This window comes from Dermacentor silvarum, chromosome 9, assembly GCF_013339745.2.
Source record: "Dermacentor silvarum isolate Dsil-2018 chromosome 9, BIME_Dsil_1.4, whole genome shotgun sequence".
NCBI lineage: Eukaryota > Metazoa > Arthropoda > Arachnida > Ixodida > Ixodidae > Dermacentor > Dermacentor silvarum.
The window spans coordinates 85,882,577-85,900,361 of record NC_051162.1 but is presented as its reverse complement, the minus strand read 5'-3'; the positions used below and the strand labels follow the sequence as shown (position 1 = coordinate 85,900,361).

General features: G+C 46.7%; 1 protein-coding gene and 1 non-coding gene across 2 annotated transcripts; both read right to left on the bottom strand.

The window, feature by feature from the left end:
- Positions 1–2,780: 2,780 nt before the first annotated feature.
- On the bottom strand, positions 2,781–13,109 carry LOC119464831 (juvenile hormone acid O-methyltransferase-like). Its single transcript, XM_049656582.1, has 4 exons — positions 12,952–13,109; positions 9,916–10,442; positions 4,270–4,426; positions 2,781–3,142 (listed from the first exon to the last, which is right to left on the bottom strand). The coding sequence occupies exons 1-4, from the start codon at positions 12,977–12,979 to the stop codon at positions 2,979–2,981; spliced, it is 876 nt and encodes a 291-aa protein (XP_049512539.1). The 5' UTR covers positions 12,980–13,109; the 3' UTR covers positions 2,781–2,978.
- LOC119465413 (U2 spliceosomal RNA) lies at positions 6,302–6,483 on the bottom strand. The gene has a single exon (XR_005194852.1). It is a non-coding gene; the product is annotated as a U2 spliceosomal RNA (small nuclear RNA).
- Positions 13,110–17,785: the final 4,676 nt, after the last annotated feature.

The window sequence follows — 17,785 nt, the reverse complement described above, 5'->3', positions numbered from 1 at the left end:
GCCTCTGACATGCTTTTGTGATGCAAATGGACTTCAAATTTTAGTTGAAGCTTATTTATAAGTTTGTTCCTGAAAAGTTTAATTATAGAAGTCGCTGCACTCAAGCTTAAATATAGTCGTACAGCAAGTTATGCTAACAACATGGCATCCCCTGCTTGAAGCCACCCATACTCACAGATGAAGGTGTCAACACTTTTATACTTCGCTCGACATGCAATGCAAGATTGGACAGCAACAAAGAGCGAAGACTGACACGGCAGCTTACTAGAATTGTAAGAAAGATGGACGCTGGCACCACCCGAACAGAACATTCCACCGTAGAATGAGTGTGCTACATCACGGCACCATGGTAAAGTTTGTGCAATAATGTTTCTTTCGTGTCTTGACGTACAGACGTCTATGCTTGTATGCGGACACATTATTTGCAGTCAAACACACGTATACGTGACCAATTTTTGTTCTTCCCTCCATGCCTAAACTGACTCTACAAAGGGACTCTGTCCAAGACTGGTTTGCATATATGAGCCGTTCCGGTGAATATGCGTCAGTACCCGGCTGCGCAGAATCACAAATGCCTTGTTGGGCTGAGCTGCTAGGTATATGTGTCTGCTTATGTAAGAGTTGTCTGAGCTGCTTTGTTTGATGTGGTGGCATACATTTGTTTTGCCGGTTAGAGATAACTATTTCATTAAAAGGGCACACACACTGAAAGGCCAGGTAGAGGTACAAATGGTTATAGCGCAGTAGCTCTGTTCTGTTAAGGAACTCAAGAAATCCACACCTTCTCGTTTGCTTCGGGATATGCGTTCAATGAGTTGCAGTGTGATCATAAGTCATAGTTTGAGTGTTATTGCGAAGGCGTTGCAGTGACACAAATCAAGCCACGCCGTCTCGTCAGCATGCAGGTATTGCTTGTCGTGGCGTCGCAGCAGTGGTTTCTCAATTTTCGGGGTTTTTTTCGCTCACGTCTTATAATACCTGAATTTTGCCTAGATTTGTACAAATATGAATTTTACATAAACAAGGCCGAAAATTCTTAAGTATTTGAAAATATTTCTAGGTTTGGCAGCCTTCTTCCTGATCGATGCGGATGCAAAATTCAAGACGTACGTCACAATCATCGCAATCTAAACATGCATCAAATTCTTAGAGTCAGCGGTGCTAAATTGTGCCCTTGATTCAAATCAGCATGGAGGTGCACAATATCAGGGGAAAAATTAACGTGGCAGACTCAAACACCTAACCCAATTGTCGTCTGGCCTATGTGCTGGATGGACGTACGCTCTCGTTTTAAGATCGACGAAGCCGTTGAGATGATGCCGTCATAGATTTGGGGTTGTACAGCCACCAATATTTTGTTTCTGCACCTTGTCTGACTAGTCTAGCTACTGCAGGATAGGATGACCTTTCCAGGTACCCCAGGAGTGTGATTTAGCAATGCAGTGAAACCTCATATCCTATTTGCATACGACAATGGTGACAGTAATAAATCGGCTAAAACTGTGTGCTATTTAGAAGCAATAGCATCTCATAATACAGTCTTATGGTTACCGATTTCTCACGTTCTTTTGTTTTTTCATGCACGTAACTGTGATTTAACAACGAACCTGCGGCATGGATAAAGGAAATAAGAATGCAGATACTTCACTGGATTGTCTAAATATGCGTAAGCATACCCCTAAATTCCAGGTGGCCAATCCCAGATGTCAAGTTGGCATACCCCTAATTTTTAGTTGGCTCCCAACCTAGTGTCATATAGGCCCACAGCCAAAATTCAGTATGGCTACCGCCTAGTTTAGGTTGCCCCCTCCCAGATTTCTAGTTGGGCGACCCCCACCATTAATTTGGTCAACCTCCAAACCTCAAGTTGGCCCACCACCCAAATTGAAGTCGGCGCTCCCCCATTTCGAGTGAACCCACCCCCTATTTCACTTGACCTCCCTCAAATTTCAATTTGCCACTCCCCGAAATCAAGTTGACCCACCCCCGATTTCTGCTTAGCCCACCCTCAAGTTTAGGTTGGCCCACCCCCAAATATAAAGTGGGCCTATCTCCCAAATTCAGTTGGCCCACCCCTACTGTAAGCTTCTCCGTGAATTTTCTATGGAGCCCTAGGTATCCCTATAGGCATTCTTCATAATCATTGTCTGTAATTTGTTCATTATCGCTTATGAAGCTACCAATCATCTACATTTATGGTCAGCTGTCTTCGAAAATTATGCCTTTTTGTGCAGATACAAGGCATTACACTGTTTGAGCATTGAAGAGAGGGTACTCGCCTAAAGAATGCTTACGCATTAATAAAACCATGGTGCGAAATTACCAATCTTATACAATGCACCGACAGAGAAATAGGCTAAGAAACGAATGACTCCACATTTGCAGAGGAAAATGAAAACACAAGTGAAAAAGCACATCACATGTCAGCATGCCTTAATTATGAAAAGCTAACTTTGACATGTTTTAAAAAAGTTATTTAATATATACCTTATTTCAAAAAACTATATTTCAGATATACAGCAAACACACAAAAAAATTATTATTAGTTCAGCTCCGCATCAGAATCAATAACATGAAGAAAAAATGCAGCCAGCATGCTCTCCTTTGATTTCAGAACGAATGAAAACAGACAAGAACAACAAAAATGCAACTTTCGATTTTATCGTTCTAAAGCAAGACATGATCAATGAGAAACGCCGTATATATAGTGGGGCTCTCCGGAACTATGCAAAAAACACACTTATAAAAAAAGCCACATTTGTGTTCATGAACGCTTCAAGGTAATTTGTATACCTGTAGTCCATACGGTAATTGGCATCCATACTGGTCGATTTCACCATTCTTTTTGCGTAACATGCAGAGTCAGACAAATTCCGAAATTTAACAGACATTCGTATAACCGGAAGAGGGCAACTCGAACTGAGTTGCACCTTTATTTTGAATTGGTTGCACTGTGTACGGCTGCTCAGGTCGAAGCTCTATTTGTTTATTTTCGATGCCTTGATGACGTAAATCCTGTAGTGAGTGGGGTCGACGTCTGGAGAGTGCATTTTCGCCGTCTCCTGCACCACGTCTATGAGGAACTGCTGCTTCTCGTCTTCCGAGACAGCTGCTGTCAGTGGAATCAACGAGGCATACCTCTCTGCGATACACAAAGATGCAAAAGAAAGAAAAATCTTTCCACTAGTTCGTTCAAAAAGGTCAATGAACAAAGCTTTTTGTTACTATAAAGCAGTCATGTAGACTTTATGGATATCGTAACATCACCTAGCAGCAAGTGAAACACACGTTCGGAAGGCTGACTTCAATTACCCCTTGAAATTCACACGACAGAATGCATGTACACATATGTTGCACATCAGACAGAATCAGCCTGTTTCAGATCAAAATGAATCCATTGGTGCTTTGACGAGGAGGTCGCTTCAAGTATTCTGCCTGGTGTCGTGCACCTATTTCTGAAAAGCTTTCGAAAAATTGTTTACAATATAAAAATCACAGCATATCCACGGTGTGAATGATGATGAGTGGGCGAAGCTTCGGAGGGAATCATCGGATCTCCGGCTTAAGGGGACGCTAGCACAAACGCGTTAGAAACGTGCAGTACTCTCTAGTAAGGGGGAGCGGCCACAGCGTCTTACGCAGCCATTTACACATGCCGGAACGTGCACCGCGTTTGCCGACGCCATCACATGACTGCTGAGAGAGTATACCCCCCGTATTCATAAACGCTCCTCGACTTGAACTTGACTTGCCACCGCTTTGGGCAGCGCGTTCGAAACGCATTGAAGGTAAGGCGGAGAGGCCACAGCGTCTTACACCAGCTTCTTACACGGGCCGTAACGCGCTAGCACAAACGCGTTAGAAACGCGCTAGAAACGCGGCCTTTCGTTAATGTTGGGTATTTATTGCCATCGTGGTGCGTGTGTCCATGTCCGCTTCGTGGCGTAGTGGGCTAACGCCGCGCGCTCGGAAGCGAGGGGTCCCTGGTTCGATTCCGCGCTACGGACACAACTTCGAATTTTTTTTTCTCACTTTTCTCAGACTGGTTACACACTACTACTACGACGACGGGGACGAACGGGTGCCGCTATAAGGAGCTTCTCCCCTAAAAGTTTGTTTGCCTACAACAGGTCTCGAAGCAAATCGCGTTGTAGCCATGAGGTTAGAAGGTGAACACGCATTAGACCTAATTTAAAGCTATTACGCATTCGTAGGGTGAGTTCACTTATGCTATTCTGCCAGAGCGCAGCACATGGCATAAGAACATACCAGCCACACTTTCAATGCTGAAATTGTCAAACACCGTGCACACTGGAAGTTCCAGTATGCTCGGTGAGAGTCCAGCTTCGGTCAGGAGTCGGGAAATGTATTCAATGCACTCGTCGTAGTTCATGTCTTGCGTCTTCGGTGCAATGTCGTCGACCACCTGGACAGTGAGAAGAAGGAGTCATGAAACATGAAACATAGGCTTGCGGCGTTCTTTCAAATGTTCCTTATCTTTGCCCGTCATACGCTCTTTTTCCAAAAAGGGGAGTGACATGACGATACTCTTTTACTAGGTGTTATACGAGGGTACTCTTTTATGCGAATGAGAAACACCCGTACTTCAGATGATGTCACGTGGGGTCAAGGCACACGCCCGTCAATATACATGTAGGCCAAACGTAGCGTGGCAAAATAAAACGTTGCTGGCTAATTTCTCCCTGTGTAGCTGTTCACTGACTTGAAATACTTCTCAGGTAAGCTAGCTTCAGTACAACTGCCACTGAGTATCCTGGATAAAGCCACAATGGCACTGGGCGCGGTGCTGTGGCGACAAACTGAGTTAAACAAATACTGGCGAGTAATATTTATCCTTACTGGTAAACTAAGCTTGGGGTAGTAAGAAAAAAAACCGGCAGATCCCACTCCCTGTGGGAATCGATGGTATGCAAAGCAGAGTGCGGGGAGCAGACCAAGTTAACGGAACGACCATGAGGCACCAAGACGTAGGTGGCTGTTTCATTACATGCATGACATGCTTCTCATGATATTCATCTCATTCATTTATGTCCGAACTCATTTCAGTGACTTTTGAGTGTTAATCTCTTTTCGCTGAGGCATTGTCATTTTTGCTGAGTCATGCTCATGACTATGACATCTACAATCATCCTTCAGTGTTTCCTTCACTTAGTACCCATGTCCGAGCCTATTTCAGTAATTTCTAAGTGTTATAAATTTTTGCTCAGTCATTGTCATTTTTTCTGAGTCATGCCCATGACTATGACTTCTACCGCCATTCTTTAGTGTTTCCTTCACATCGTATACTCACGTACAAACACATTTCAGTGGTTTTTCAGTGTTAATGTTTTTTTTGCTATATCATTGTCATTTTTGCTGAGTCATGCCCATGACTAGCCTTCTACCACCGCCCTTTAGTGTTTCCTTCCCTTAGTACCCGCGTCCGAACCCTTCTCCGTGGTTTTTGAGTGTTAAGTGTTTTTTTCGCTCGGTCGCTGTCATTTTAGGCGGTTGTTTCATGACCTACATGACACGCATGTCATGGTATTCATGTCATAACCTATCATTTAGGTTCGACATACACTCTTGTCACACTATGACAATTTTCGTATATACCAAGATAACGAAACGACCATGAGAGCTCCAAGATGTAGGCGGCTAGATAGATAGATAGGTAGATAGATACTGTCAAAGTCGCAAATGTTTGCCAAGAAATGCTTCTCATTTAAAAGCGGGCAAGTGTGCACTCGGTCGTGCAAAGATTAGGCACAGTGAAAGTGTCAATCCTCAAGTCTTACTGGCTGCTACTGCTAGGTATTGCCTTCGTTGCGGCTAGGTCTTAATTTGGTTTAACTTGACTACGGATGTAGGGAACGTATTCTCGAGCGATGATTTTCGGACTTCCCTTTCGCGACATTTCGCGTGAATAGCGCTGGACGCGTCGGCGCCTACCAGCGACAGCATTCCTGACATGTCACAAATGCAGACAGGCAGGCAGGAGCCGTGTTTGTCGGGTGAAGTGAGCGCACACCTACGCCGGCCGTTACTAGGCAACGCGAGGTCACCTCCTTGCTACTGCTTCGGCGAATGCGCGGCTAGGCAAAGCGGGCGGCGTCGGCAGCAGCTCTGCATGTTGCGTCGTTGGTGCTGCTACAATTTCTTTCTCTCTTTATCTTTCAATTTCTTTCTCTCTCTACCTCCAATGGTGCATACATGCATTGCGCCCCACTTCCGCCCAGACTTAAGAATACATTTTACAGCAAAGCTGTATATGGCTAGCTTCCAGCGGATCGATGTCAGTATACAAAAAAAAAACCCCGAAGAAAGTGCAATACCAGTACAACCAGTGGCGGAGGTCAAGCAAGCACTCCGCCACTTGCAAAAATGAGTTTAAAATCTTGGTTCCTTTTATAAGTCGTATCATCTATTAAGCTGATGAGAACAGATACTACATTCTGAGTGCATTCTGTCTCCTTACGTAATGCTCTGTGTAGACTCCTTTTCTCAGTTCTGCTCTGACTGTGAGATGGGTAGGCCGCGTGTTGTACGGTCTGAAGAAGAACAGCGTTCATATACCAAGAACGACGGCGTGAACAGAAAAGGGAATGGGCGTGCCGGCGGCGGAACGAGATCACCGATGATAACCGAGCCCCGGAAGCCAAGCGTAAGTGGGCTGCCCGTCACAATCGGGAGGCGAAAAGAAATGCTAACCTACCATGTGGCCCCGGTCCCGCAAACTTAAAACGTTTCACCGGAGCAACGGTCAATCACCGCGTACACAGTTTCGCTGGGCATCCACCTTCACAGAGTAGAACGGCACTGAATTTTTAAGCACTGCTCGCGGACGGTAGCAGTAGGTTGCAGCACTGTTGTCAACCATAACGGAACGTTTGTCTTTCGCGTCACCGGGTACAGTTAAAGATTTCAGTGTTGCCAACTTTTTTTGGGCGGGTCGCTACACTGAGACCAAAGGTCGCTAAACTTTCATTAAATTTGGCTACAATGTCGCTAAACGTGTCACTGAAACTATCGCATGATTTTTTAATAAAGTGGGTCTTTTCAAACACTTTAATATAGCCTAACATGGCCTGATGCATCTGTCGATACATTTCGCATTCGCATACAGTATCTGTGCATGCGAGGAATAAATAGCGAATGTTTCAGCAGCCAGAAATATGCACCCGGTGCACAACTTGGAAAGAAGAAAGGCAAGGGCCAAAGCTCTCCTGCAAGAGATAGAAGAGGACAGAGAACATGCGGCTTTTGTAGATGCTGCATGGGTCAGAGGAAAGAAAGACTTTACGGCAGTAGTAGATGCAGATGGACTCACTCGGGATGCTATTACAATCATGACTAAAGAAGCGACAGTCGCGAACAAGTAGCGAAAACATTGGCTTTAAGGAATGATACGTGGACGCGAATTTACAGTGACTCTAAGATGGCTATCAGACACTTTACCAAAGGCTTTGTAACCAAAAGGGCTGCCCAGCTGATCGGTGAGATGGACAGCCAAGGGATCGAAATCCGCTGGTTTCCAGCCCACATGGGGTCTGTCGATCGAACTCGGAGGAATTTGAACGAGATGGCTAACGCAGCTGCACGAGGATTTACTATCTGTGCACTACGCGACCAGGACCCCAATAATATGCAGGAGGAGAACAGGGACCGATTACTTACATATAATGAAGTCACGAAGCATTACTACATGAACAGAAGGGAATTCCCAGTGCCACACGCTAAGCTCAATAGAGCTCAGGCGGTGACTCTGAGATTGTTACAGACAAGAACTTATCCTAGTCCAAACTTTAGTAACAAGCTATATCCAGAAAGAGAGGTACCAATCAATTGCGAGAAGTGTAATGGCATCATTACTCTGGATCATAGGCTTTGACAATGTCCAGTGGCTTTCACAGACTGCGACAAGAAAATAGACTGGTGGCGGCGAGTGCTTCACAGTGGAGTTCTCTTAGATCAAGTACAGGCCGCCCAGAAGGCCCACTGACACAGCGGTAAGGTTAAACCTCACTGTCCCATCGTGGGAGCCGCCTGCGTCATCCTAAGGCTTGATCTTCAGGACCTTAATGAAGTTTATCATACCACACCATCAGCAGCTTATAGAAGGCTTTTATTTTACTAATACATTTACAAGACAACGGATGCCGATAGCTGAAGTTCTGCATTCGCATTCCAATCATAAGGTTTAAGATCTATCACAGCTAACAAAAAACACGCACAACCCGATTTTCCTAGCACGAAAATGCAGTTGGTCCACGTAATGCCGGCAAATTGTCTACTGTTGAACGCTCGTGAAAGGAGACAAAAATTTGTCTTGATCGTGTTAAATTTGCCTTCATTGCGCTTGATCATGTTAATATTGCGATGACAACTTCATTACATTCCGCTAGTTCAAATGCTGCGTTGCCTCCCGACTTGGGCCTCTTGGGAGCTCCATGCGGTACCAATTTCTTCGAAATCCGTGAGAACGCGACCGTGGCTATCAAATTCGCGCGAACTCACGAGCCCATCCACTCCGGCAAATAACACCATTCTCTAGTTGATCTGTTTTGTTATTCACCTGCGACATTCTCAATCTCAACATGAAATATATTGCAATATGATTTGGTAACTTTTAATCTATTTCTACGTTTCGAGCGTCCACCAAACGAACCTATTTAGTGAAGCTGTAGCCCCAGCAGGGTTAATGGGTTTTGTAAATTATACAATTTAAAAATGAATTGTGTGATATCAATAAGAAGCGTATTTCTATCGACCTAGTTAACGTGGCGTGTGACTACTGTGAGTGGAGACACGGCCGGTCAATAAAAACGGACGCCTGCTGTAATCGTGGCGGAGACCACTGTTGCTACATCGGGGTCAAGGAGCCCCCGCCCAGTGTACAGCCGATTTCGACTGCATGCACGCAGCTTCTGAAGAATTCAGTGCGTTTTAGAAAACCATTTTCGACGCAACTATTGTAACTTTGAAGTCGCTAAAATGTCGATTATTCTCCTCTCATATCGCTACCAAAGCCGCCTGTTATTAGAAAAGTTGTCGCAGTTTCACCTGAAAGGCGAAACATCAATTGCGATACCAAATTTGTAGAGAGCTATACGGAGTAATGATAGTAGCTTTATCAGGTGTATAACCTTGGACATGCAGCAGCACCGGCAACACGCAGAACTGTTGTCGACTGCCGTCGGCGTTTTGCCCGCGTTCGCACAAAATGCGTACGGCGTTGGTGACTGTTGCCGGAGCCTCTGATATAAATAGGCACCTGGTGCCGCAGCTGAACGTCGCCTCCCTTCCCTCCCCCTCCCGCCCCCGGCCTTTCGCGCGTCCGAAGAAGGCGTGTTTGTTCTACATATATGGTGATTATAAAGGAGGAAAGAGACGCCTACTTCTGCAGCCCTTAAGGGAGCACGGCGCAGAACGCGCGTTTTTTCTTCGCCGTGCGTTCACTCCCCGTGAAAGCGCGCGTCCCTCGCCCCCTTTCACTCGCACATACAGCGTTCGGCGCGCGGCGACGATTCCATCTCCATTGATGTCATACGGAACCTCACAGCCACGGCGACGGCGACGACGACGGCGACGCCAACGGCAGAAATCTGCTTTGGAGTGTTCATATAATTGCTATCGCAATAAAACAATTCCCGCCAAAGATGTACCAATTTCGCACAATTGCTAAATTGGCAGCACTGTGAAAGAGGCTGTACAACTGCCAAATGCGTATTCTTCGTGAAATTTACGCATTACGATTACATTACTTTGCACAATACCGCAGCCACCACTGCAGGTTGTATAATTTTTCCTGGGGAAAGAGCTCGCCAAGCGTCGGTTTCCCGCAAGTACTATTCTATGGATTATGCAGTTAGCCGACTTAACTGGACTCTAACACCGCTGACGCCCGACACTCACGTGACAATACTTGCTCCAACGATCCATTTTGAGTAGGTTGCGGTTGACGTCGAATGACCGCACAGACGCGTGGAAAATCAGAAGGCACTCGCCGCGAGGCTTCATAAGCATCGCCACGTTCTTCAACGCCCTCCCTTGGTCCCGCACCCAGATGACAGTGTGGAAGGAGTACACCCTGTCAAAGAGGCCGTGCACGTCCCTGAACGTGGCCACGTCCTCGTCACTGACGATGTCCAGCTTCCCGTACTCAATCTTCTCATGATACGAGTGTCGAGCGGCGTGCTCCACCATTTCGGCCGACACGTCGACGGCGACGATGCGGCGGCACGGCAGGCAGCGGGGCAGCAGCTCTTCTCGCGTCAGGTCTCCGATCCCGCATCCGACGTCGAGGAACTGCTGCGTCTCGTCCGGTTCGCGCCAGAACACTTTCTGGCAAAAGTCGAGCATCCACCTGGTGTGTTGCCTGGGGATGCGCATGGCTCCTTCGAATTGTTGCGGCCTGAAGGTGAGGACGGTGGAGGTGCCACCTTGCGACATGTGCAGAAAGAAGCAGAGACGTGGTTGTTAACAATGACTCTTTGTGTCGGTCGTGCTGGTTAGTTTGTTCTCACTTTTCCTGTATCGGTTGTGTTACTTCTCACGTCTGTTTCTAGAATGACTCGTGGGCCAATCCTGGAAAGAGCACAGTTCAAACATAAGGGCCACTGGAGTCACTAGCTATATCTGCCACTGGGCATGGACGTATGGGGCACTGGGAATGCGCTAATGGCATCTACAACGTGGGCCACTGGTAATGTGATGACGGTGAGATGACGATGACAATGACGATGATGACAACTGATGACAAAGTTTGGCGGGACCCATCTCACGAAGACAGTCAATGGTGATGCGTTTACAATTGAATCAATATATCAACACAACATATTGCCACCGTCGAATCAAATTGTGAATGAGCCCTGTACTAGCGTTCCTCTTTCGCGATCCATGATGATGATGATGATTTATTGGCATCCCCTTTGAAACGGGGCGGCGACAAATAGTCACCTAGCCTGCTTGATTTAATCAGGTATACTATACATGTTCTTTATCTAGCATTTTTGTATACTTCTCATTTTTATTTTGGCGCTGAATCCCCTAACAACATTCGGTGCCATCTAGCGCCGTCACTGGAAAGCTCCTGGGCGTGGCTTTTGAAATGTACAGCACGCCGTTGCGTGGAGATAGCCTAGAAACGCGTCATACGGAAACCGGGTTCCTCTTTCCCGCTTCTTTCTCAGAAAGCTGGGCCATCTAATGGCTGTGCTGCGAGATCCGCACGTGGACTCCGAGACGAGACGCGTGGGGCGCCGGATGCCTGTGAACGCTGAGAATCCTTCCCTCGAGTGCCGCCCATTCAGGGACACATACTCAGTAATCCATGTTGACGAGATGGTCATCGAAGAGCGGCAAATATTCATTGCACTTGTGGCCCAGTCTGCTAAAGCGTCGGACTGCTGTCCTTGAGGAACCTTTTGGAAGTGGGCTCGATTCCGTTCCGCAACAGAGAAATTTAAGGGATATTTTCATCATTCTAGAGCGGCTCATTCGAATCGGCACATACCTAGTTACCCAAGTTGGCTTCAGAAACTTCACTTGGAGAGTTGCACACACCTACTGGCGCATACCTAGTGACCCAAGTTTACATCAAATATGTTAATTGAAGATCAGCGCAGACCGAGTGGGACACACCCAGTGCTCTAAGGTGGCGTCAGAGGTTTTTCGAACAGCGGTACCTACCCAGTCCCGCATCTAGAGTCGTCCATGTCGGCGGGAAAGAGGTTCGTTGAAAAGTGGCATTTAGGTACACGTTGCCACATGATGAGTGATTTAAGTTGGTCCGATGGTTGGTTTTGAACCCTGTTCATTCATCGCTGCAGGCCGATGCGCTTTCCATTCCACCATGGACTACCCAGCGACCCCGGTAGACGGCAAATGGGTTGAATGGAAACATAGATATCCCCAACCATAGACACAAACTTAGACAGTTCACCCCGCAAAGTGCCCGAAGGGGCCTGAGAGTGAAAGAACATTAAAAGGTGGGAAAGCGATTCAACTTCTTGGTATGGTGATCAAACATTGTTGCTTCAGCGTGGCTCTTACAACGAATAATGCTGTTCATACCGCGCACTCTCTCTTCAAACTTACCAAGGGAGACAATGTATTCTTTTTTACTTCAACTGCACATTGAATCACCTTACAACATTTTTCTATTTAAGGCGCTGCTGTTGAGTGCAAGGTCACTAAATTACACAGCCGTGGCAACTGGATTTACGGACGAAAAATGCGAAACAACAGTCTCCTTAGACTTAAGCACTCATTAACGAAAAGCAAGTGGACAAAACTAATCCACAGGTATCCACAAGCCGTTCCTCATAGCGCGCTGTGTAACCTAAAGACGTCCAAATAAAATAATTCGCATTATTGAGATTAACAGGAGACTAACTGACAACATCCAAACAGACAATCAAGGTGAACAACCTTAATAAGTGAAATATTTATGCCAACCTTATAAAAGCTAATAATCCCATTATACGAAAAGTATGAGTTGCTTGTTTTCGGCAGACGAGCACAGAAACACATGACACTAATAAAAAACAGGTCTACTTTTAATGTAATTTTGCGTTGTTTTTTTTTTTTGGGGGGGGGAGGGGCTTTTGGTGGGCACGAACTTCATAGAATGTGCTGGTGTCAATTTTCCTTCTTAAGCATTAGCTGAAATCCTGGCCTATCGATGCGAAATTAGTCAATCACAACAATAGCTGTCGGTTTAAATTTGGTGTTGTACGCACAACCGCCAGCGGCGACACCCGAGGAAAAGCGGCAAGAAGACGTTCGCTTTAAAAAAAACATTTCGGCGACTATGAGAACCACGTGGGCTGCAAATACACCCCCCCCCCCCCCCCCCCCCCCCGCTGAACTCTCAACCAGAATCTTTAAAAGCCGTGTCAGCAATAACCCTATGTAAAGCGTGATATTCAGCTTCTGCAGGGAACCTACCTGGACCATTGAAAACAGGTTCTGACATAGCGCTTGTTGAAGGCGATGAGCTTCCACCTAGAGATATCTGTGGGGCGCAATCGGAGCAAATAGATCGTGTCCGTGCTCCAGGAAGAACGTTACCGATTGTGAAGCATTCGTTTTTCTAGTCGGCTCGGTGAGTGCTTACAACGTTTCAAATACTGGGTCAACCGGCAAGTTTTTTTTTTTTTTTGTCCTGTTAGTCCACGCAAGCAGCACGTGCTGTTAAAGCTTGTATTTTTAAACATGAAATGAATGCATATGACAGAGCTGCTTTTTGACAAGGACAGTAATGTTGAACTCCACAACTTGTTTGGGACTAGGGGACCGTGCGGCTTCCTCTCCAGCGTCACACTGGCAGTAGATACAAGGGTTAATGTACTGGAATAAATGTGCTAGTTAGGTAACAGATGTGTTATGCGTGCGATGTTAGGAGTAGAGATGGGTCGCTCAGGAGCGAGCCGGATCTTGTGAGCGGCTCTTTTTAAAGAGCGAGTGAGCGGTCGTTCAGTAAAAATGAGCGGCGGTTCTTTTGGAGAAAGGGAGCCGGTTCTCTCGCGTTCAGAGAGCCGTGCCGATGCGTTACCTCAGAGCCGGGTCTTCTGCTGGGTGCGATTTCCGCGCCATCTATTAGCGGTACGAGAAAGCAACTGCCCTCCCGCCCTTCCTCGCAAGAGTCGCCTTCGCCCCCTCGCTACCCTCGCCTTCAGCTGAAGAACGAAAGAACCGCCGCCGCTCACTTACTGAACCACCGCTCCCTCGCTCTTCAAAAGAGCGGCTCAAAAGATCCGGGTCGCTCCTGAGAGCCGCTCTTTTCGCCTCGGCTCCCTCGCTCTTCAAAAGACCCGGCTCGCTCCTGAGCGCTTAGGAGCGGGCCGCTCTTTTGAAGACCGAGGGAGCCGTGGTTCAGTAAGTGAGCAGCGGTTCTTTCGGAGTGAGGAAGCTGGTTCTCTCTCTTTGAATGAGCCGTGCCGAACCGTTCCGTCAGAGCTGGGTCTTCTGCTCGGTTTCGATGTTTTTCGATTTCTGACCGACGAATGGTGGCCGGTGTGGGCCGACTCGCGCTACTGGTACTCGCTCGCAGTGTGTGGTGTGTGCAGCAGTCCCCTTGGTTTTTTGTGCGTCTTATGGTGTGGCACCTGATGCCACCGAAGGGAGAAGTAAAGAAGTCTTAATTGGCAAAGGATGGTACCGTTCGTTGCCTGCTGCTGTTCGAACGATGTCGCACGACTCTCACCGATCGCACATCGTGCGCTGGTCCAATAACACTTCGAAGATGGTCTTCCGTGTCCTTAAAGGGCCCCTAAACCACTTCAGATAATTTTGAACACTTCAAGTAAACGCGCATCGAGTTCAGAATGCCGTAACAATCAACGATGCCATGCGCTGCGGGAGTGCCACAAAAAAAAAATGCCGTTCTCCCCTCGCCTTTCCGGTATCCCCAGTGGTCGTCACGATGTCAGCAGAGGGAATCTGGTGATGTCAACTGCGGAATCGATGTCTATTGATTGAACAAGACCCTACGACTTCCGGTTAGTCTGCTAGCAGGTACGCGCACTTTCTGCTCTTCCTCGTCGTGTTGCTCGTTTGTGCGTCTTTGCGAATCGATAATTACAGCCCGCAACGCAAGTGCCAAATCGCTCGCGTTCCAACACGTACAGTCATGCTTAGCGGTCTCATTTGCTGCGCGAATAGAGTGCGACAGTGTTGGCCTTTCCAGACATGCGCGCAACACAGGGTCTATAGCGGTACGCTTCGCATAACACGGGCTGGCATCGCAGCAACAGCGGTAACCGAGAAGCGCTGAGTCACGTTACCGGCACTCGTCGCACGCCGTTTGCCATTCCCGGGCCGCCGTTCAACAGCAGTTCTTGCTCGCGAACGGTGATATTTCCTTGCCGTGCGTAGAGAGGATGAGATCTGGACTCATTTGTGCGGCAGATTCACCGCCGCTGATCGCTCGACGGCGCCGATATCGTCGCTAGGCCTTTTCTGGTTCCCTTCAAAGCTAAAACGGACGGCGCTTTGAAATTAAATACCCACGCTCACAAGCCGCAATATTTTCTTATTGTTGTTATCGCTCTTCGCAATACTTGTACACAGAGAAGAAAAATACGCTGATATTAGCGGCGCCGTCGGTATATGTGCCGCTATTAGCGGCGGACGGTTCGCCGTCGGTATATGTGCCGCTAGCGTGGACGAGACCGGAAGTATGCAGTGTTTTGAGAAGCGCGTTGGCGATGACGTATGTCACGTGACCTTTCGAGAAGCACTCGGCGAGGAGGGGAGACCAGCCGATGAGGAGAGTAGCGAAGGAAAGAGCGAAATGAGCGAAGGCCGTTTTCCGGTCATCAAACTCGTGTATAACTCCGCTATTACGGCAGCATTTCGAAAAATTCTCGCGGCTTCGCGTTCGTTGTAGACTCGTGCACAACCGCAACACCACAACTAAATTTCGACCTCTGGGTGGTTTAGGGGCCCTTTAACGACAAGAAGTGAGCGTACAGTTTACGTCCTGGTCTTCATTTGTGCTAATTCTCTAGTTAGGAGCATAGACTGATAGAATGAGAATGTTTTTGTCAATGGCAAATCGATGCCGTGTCCTCAAATACCTGGCGCACCAGGTACCTGCTTTTCCGTCTAGCATTTTGCCTGCATCTCAATAATGTTCTTTTCTCTTCCTTAAAACTTCTATATATACCTTGTACCATCACCTATGCCTATAATTATTGCGGTGCTATCAATCCTTTCACTGCTTTGTTTACACCAATATTGTAAACGTCTCTTGCTTATGACGACTGCTGACGGTGTTAATACTTCCAGCCATTGTAAATTCCTGTGCGTCTGGCAGGTGCGCCTTTCCTACGTCTCTCGGTTGGTGAATACCTTCGCATTCCATTAGGATGTGTTAAGTTGCCTCTGTATTTTCGCTGCATCACACACATGCTTCCTGCTGCTGCGAATACTTGATCTGGTATGTTTTGGTCCATAAGCAGTAAGCTTGGGTCTAAAATAGCGTTGTACTGTCCTTTGTGTTATCGCAAAGATCTTATTTTCCAATTTCTTCCTTGACAATATTGTAAATCTCCCTGATCGTCTTTGTTTCCATCTTTCTCGTATAATTTACTATCTCTGTTTCTCTCGCTTCCTTTTTGATGACTCGCGATTCTCTATTTACCCTTTCAATTACCCTGTACCTGGTTGTCAACTTTCTTGAACTCTTTCTCCATTCTGTGTCCACACGTTTTAGGTAAACATATTTGTGCGTTTTAGCCGCCTATGGCTCTTCATCCATGTTCCTGAGTCTTTCGTGAAAACTAATCTTGCGCTGCGTTTCTACGACTTAAAGAGACGCCCAACCCATCTAACCCTGCACGCACTACTTCATTTGTTGCTTTACTGTGGACCCTAAGACCAATCGGCCTACCGATCTTTCGCTAACTTCCAACCCCGAAACGATATTCGATTCTAAGCACAGGCTGGCACTTGCGAACGTTAGCGCTAGCACGTTACTCTTTTGCACATTCCACGCACTAGCTCATACTCATCGTGGCCCAAAAGTGCTCTATATTTCACTTTTGCTGCATTAAACTTTATTTTCAGGTTGGCTTGGTGGGTGCTTGAGTGACTGTTTCCATCGTTTATGTATACGCCGAGGTATTTATATTGCTTGACTATGGATATAAACCTGCTGTGGAATCAATCGATGCCACGTCATTGCTCGTCTCTTCTATAAAGATCACAAGACCCCATTTTTCTATGCTAAGGGCCTACATCTGTCGGTGCATTGTCCAAATATTCGCAAGTCTCTGTAAATATCGTACATTGTTTACATCGAGAAAGTGGATGGCAGTGCCGCCCCTCCGCATAGGTTTCACAGCATTTCGTCGGAAGTCATGGTGATGATTGAAAAGCCTATTGTCGCAGGCAGTCGAGTGGTGGCGCCTCGGTCCAAAAAGCAAGGCACTGCTGACTAATGCCATAGAGCAAGTGATTAGAACAAAGAATATTCCCGATGGATGGCGTGAAAGCAAGATGAATCTCATCTACAAAGGCAAAGGAGATAAGGATAACACGAGCTCGTACAGGCCAGTTACAGTAACGTCGGTGATATATAGAATGGCAATGCAAGCCATAAAATTAGAACTGTCGAAGTGGGTGGAGGAAAACGATGTATTGGGGGAACTACAGAATGGGTTCAGGCCAGGCAGACGCTTAGAAGACAATATGTTTGTACTAACTCAGTGCATAGAGATTTCAGTAGCTCAGAAAAGACCTTTATGGATAGCATTTCTAGATATTAAAGGAGCTTATGACAACGTAGACAGGGAATTGTTGTGGGATATTCTTCAATACGAAGGCCTAGATGATGATTTCGTGGAGCTGCTAAAGGAGATATATCGAGACAACCAAGTACAAGTGGTATGGGAAGGCCGAAAAGGAAATGAAATGGTGGGAATTCACCAAGGATTGAAGCAAGGATGCCCTCTGTCACCATTGTTGTTCACGCTTTACGTCAAGGGTATAGAAAGACGACTGGAAAACAGCGAATTAGGTTTCGATTTATCCTACATGCGTAATGGACAAATGGTGCAACAGAAGGTCCCTGGACTGATGTACGCAGACGACATTGTGCTACTAGTGGACAATAAAAAAGATTTACAGATACTTGCGAATATCTGTGGGAACGCAGCGACAAATCTAGGCCTTAAGTTTAGCACTGAGAAATCAGGGATTATGATCCTTAATGAACACACGAGTAACTTCGTGGTGTCAATTCAACAGCAAGTAATACCCATAGTGAAGCAATATA

What these genes read in the sequence shown, in the direction of transcription:
- LOC119464831 (XM_049656582.1), bottom strand. Translation starts at nt 12,979, where the DNA reads ATGTCAGAACCTGTTTTCAATGGTCCAG. An exon ending in ACCTGTTTTCAATGGTCCAG is followed by an intron (nt 10,443 to 12,951) that starts GTAGGTTCCCTG and finishes ACATGTCGCAAG; the next exon opens with GTGGCACCTCCACCGTCCTC. An exon ending in CAGCATTGAAAGTGTGGCTG is followed by an intron (nt 3,143 to 4,269) that starts GTATGTTCTTAT and finishes TGTGTATCGCAG; the next exon opens with AGAGGTATGCCTCGTTGATT.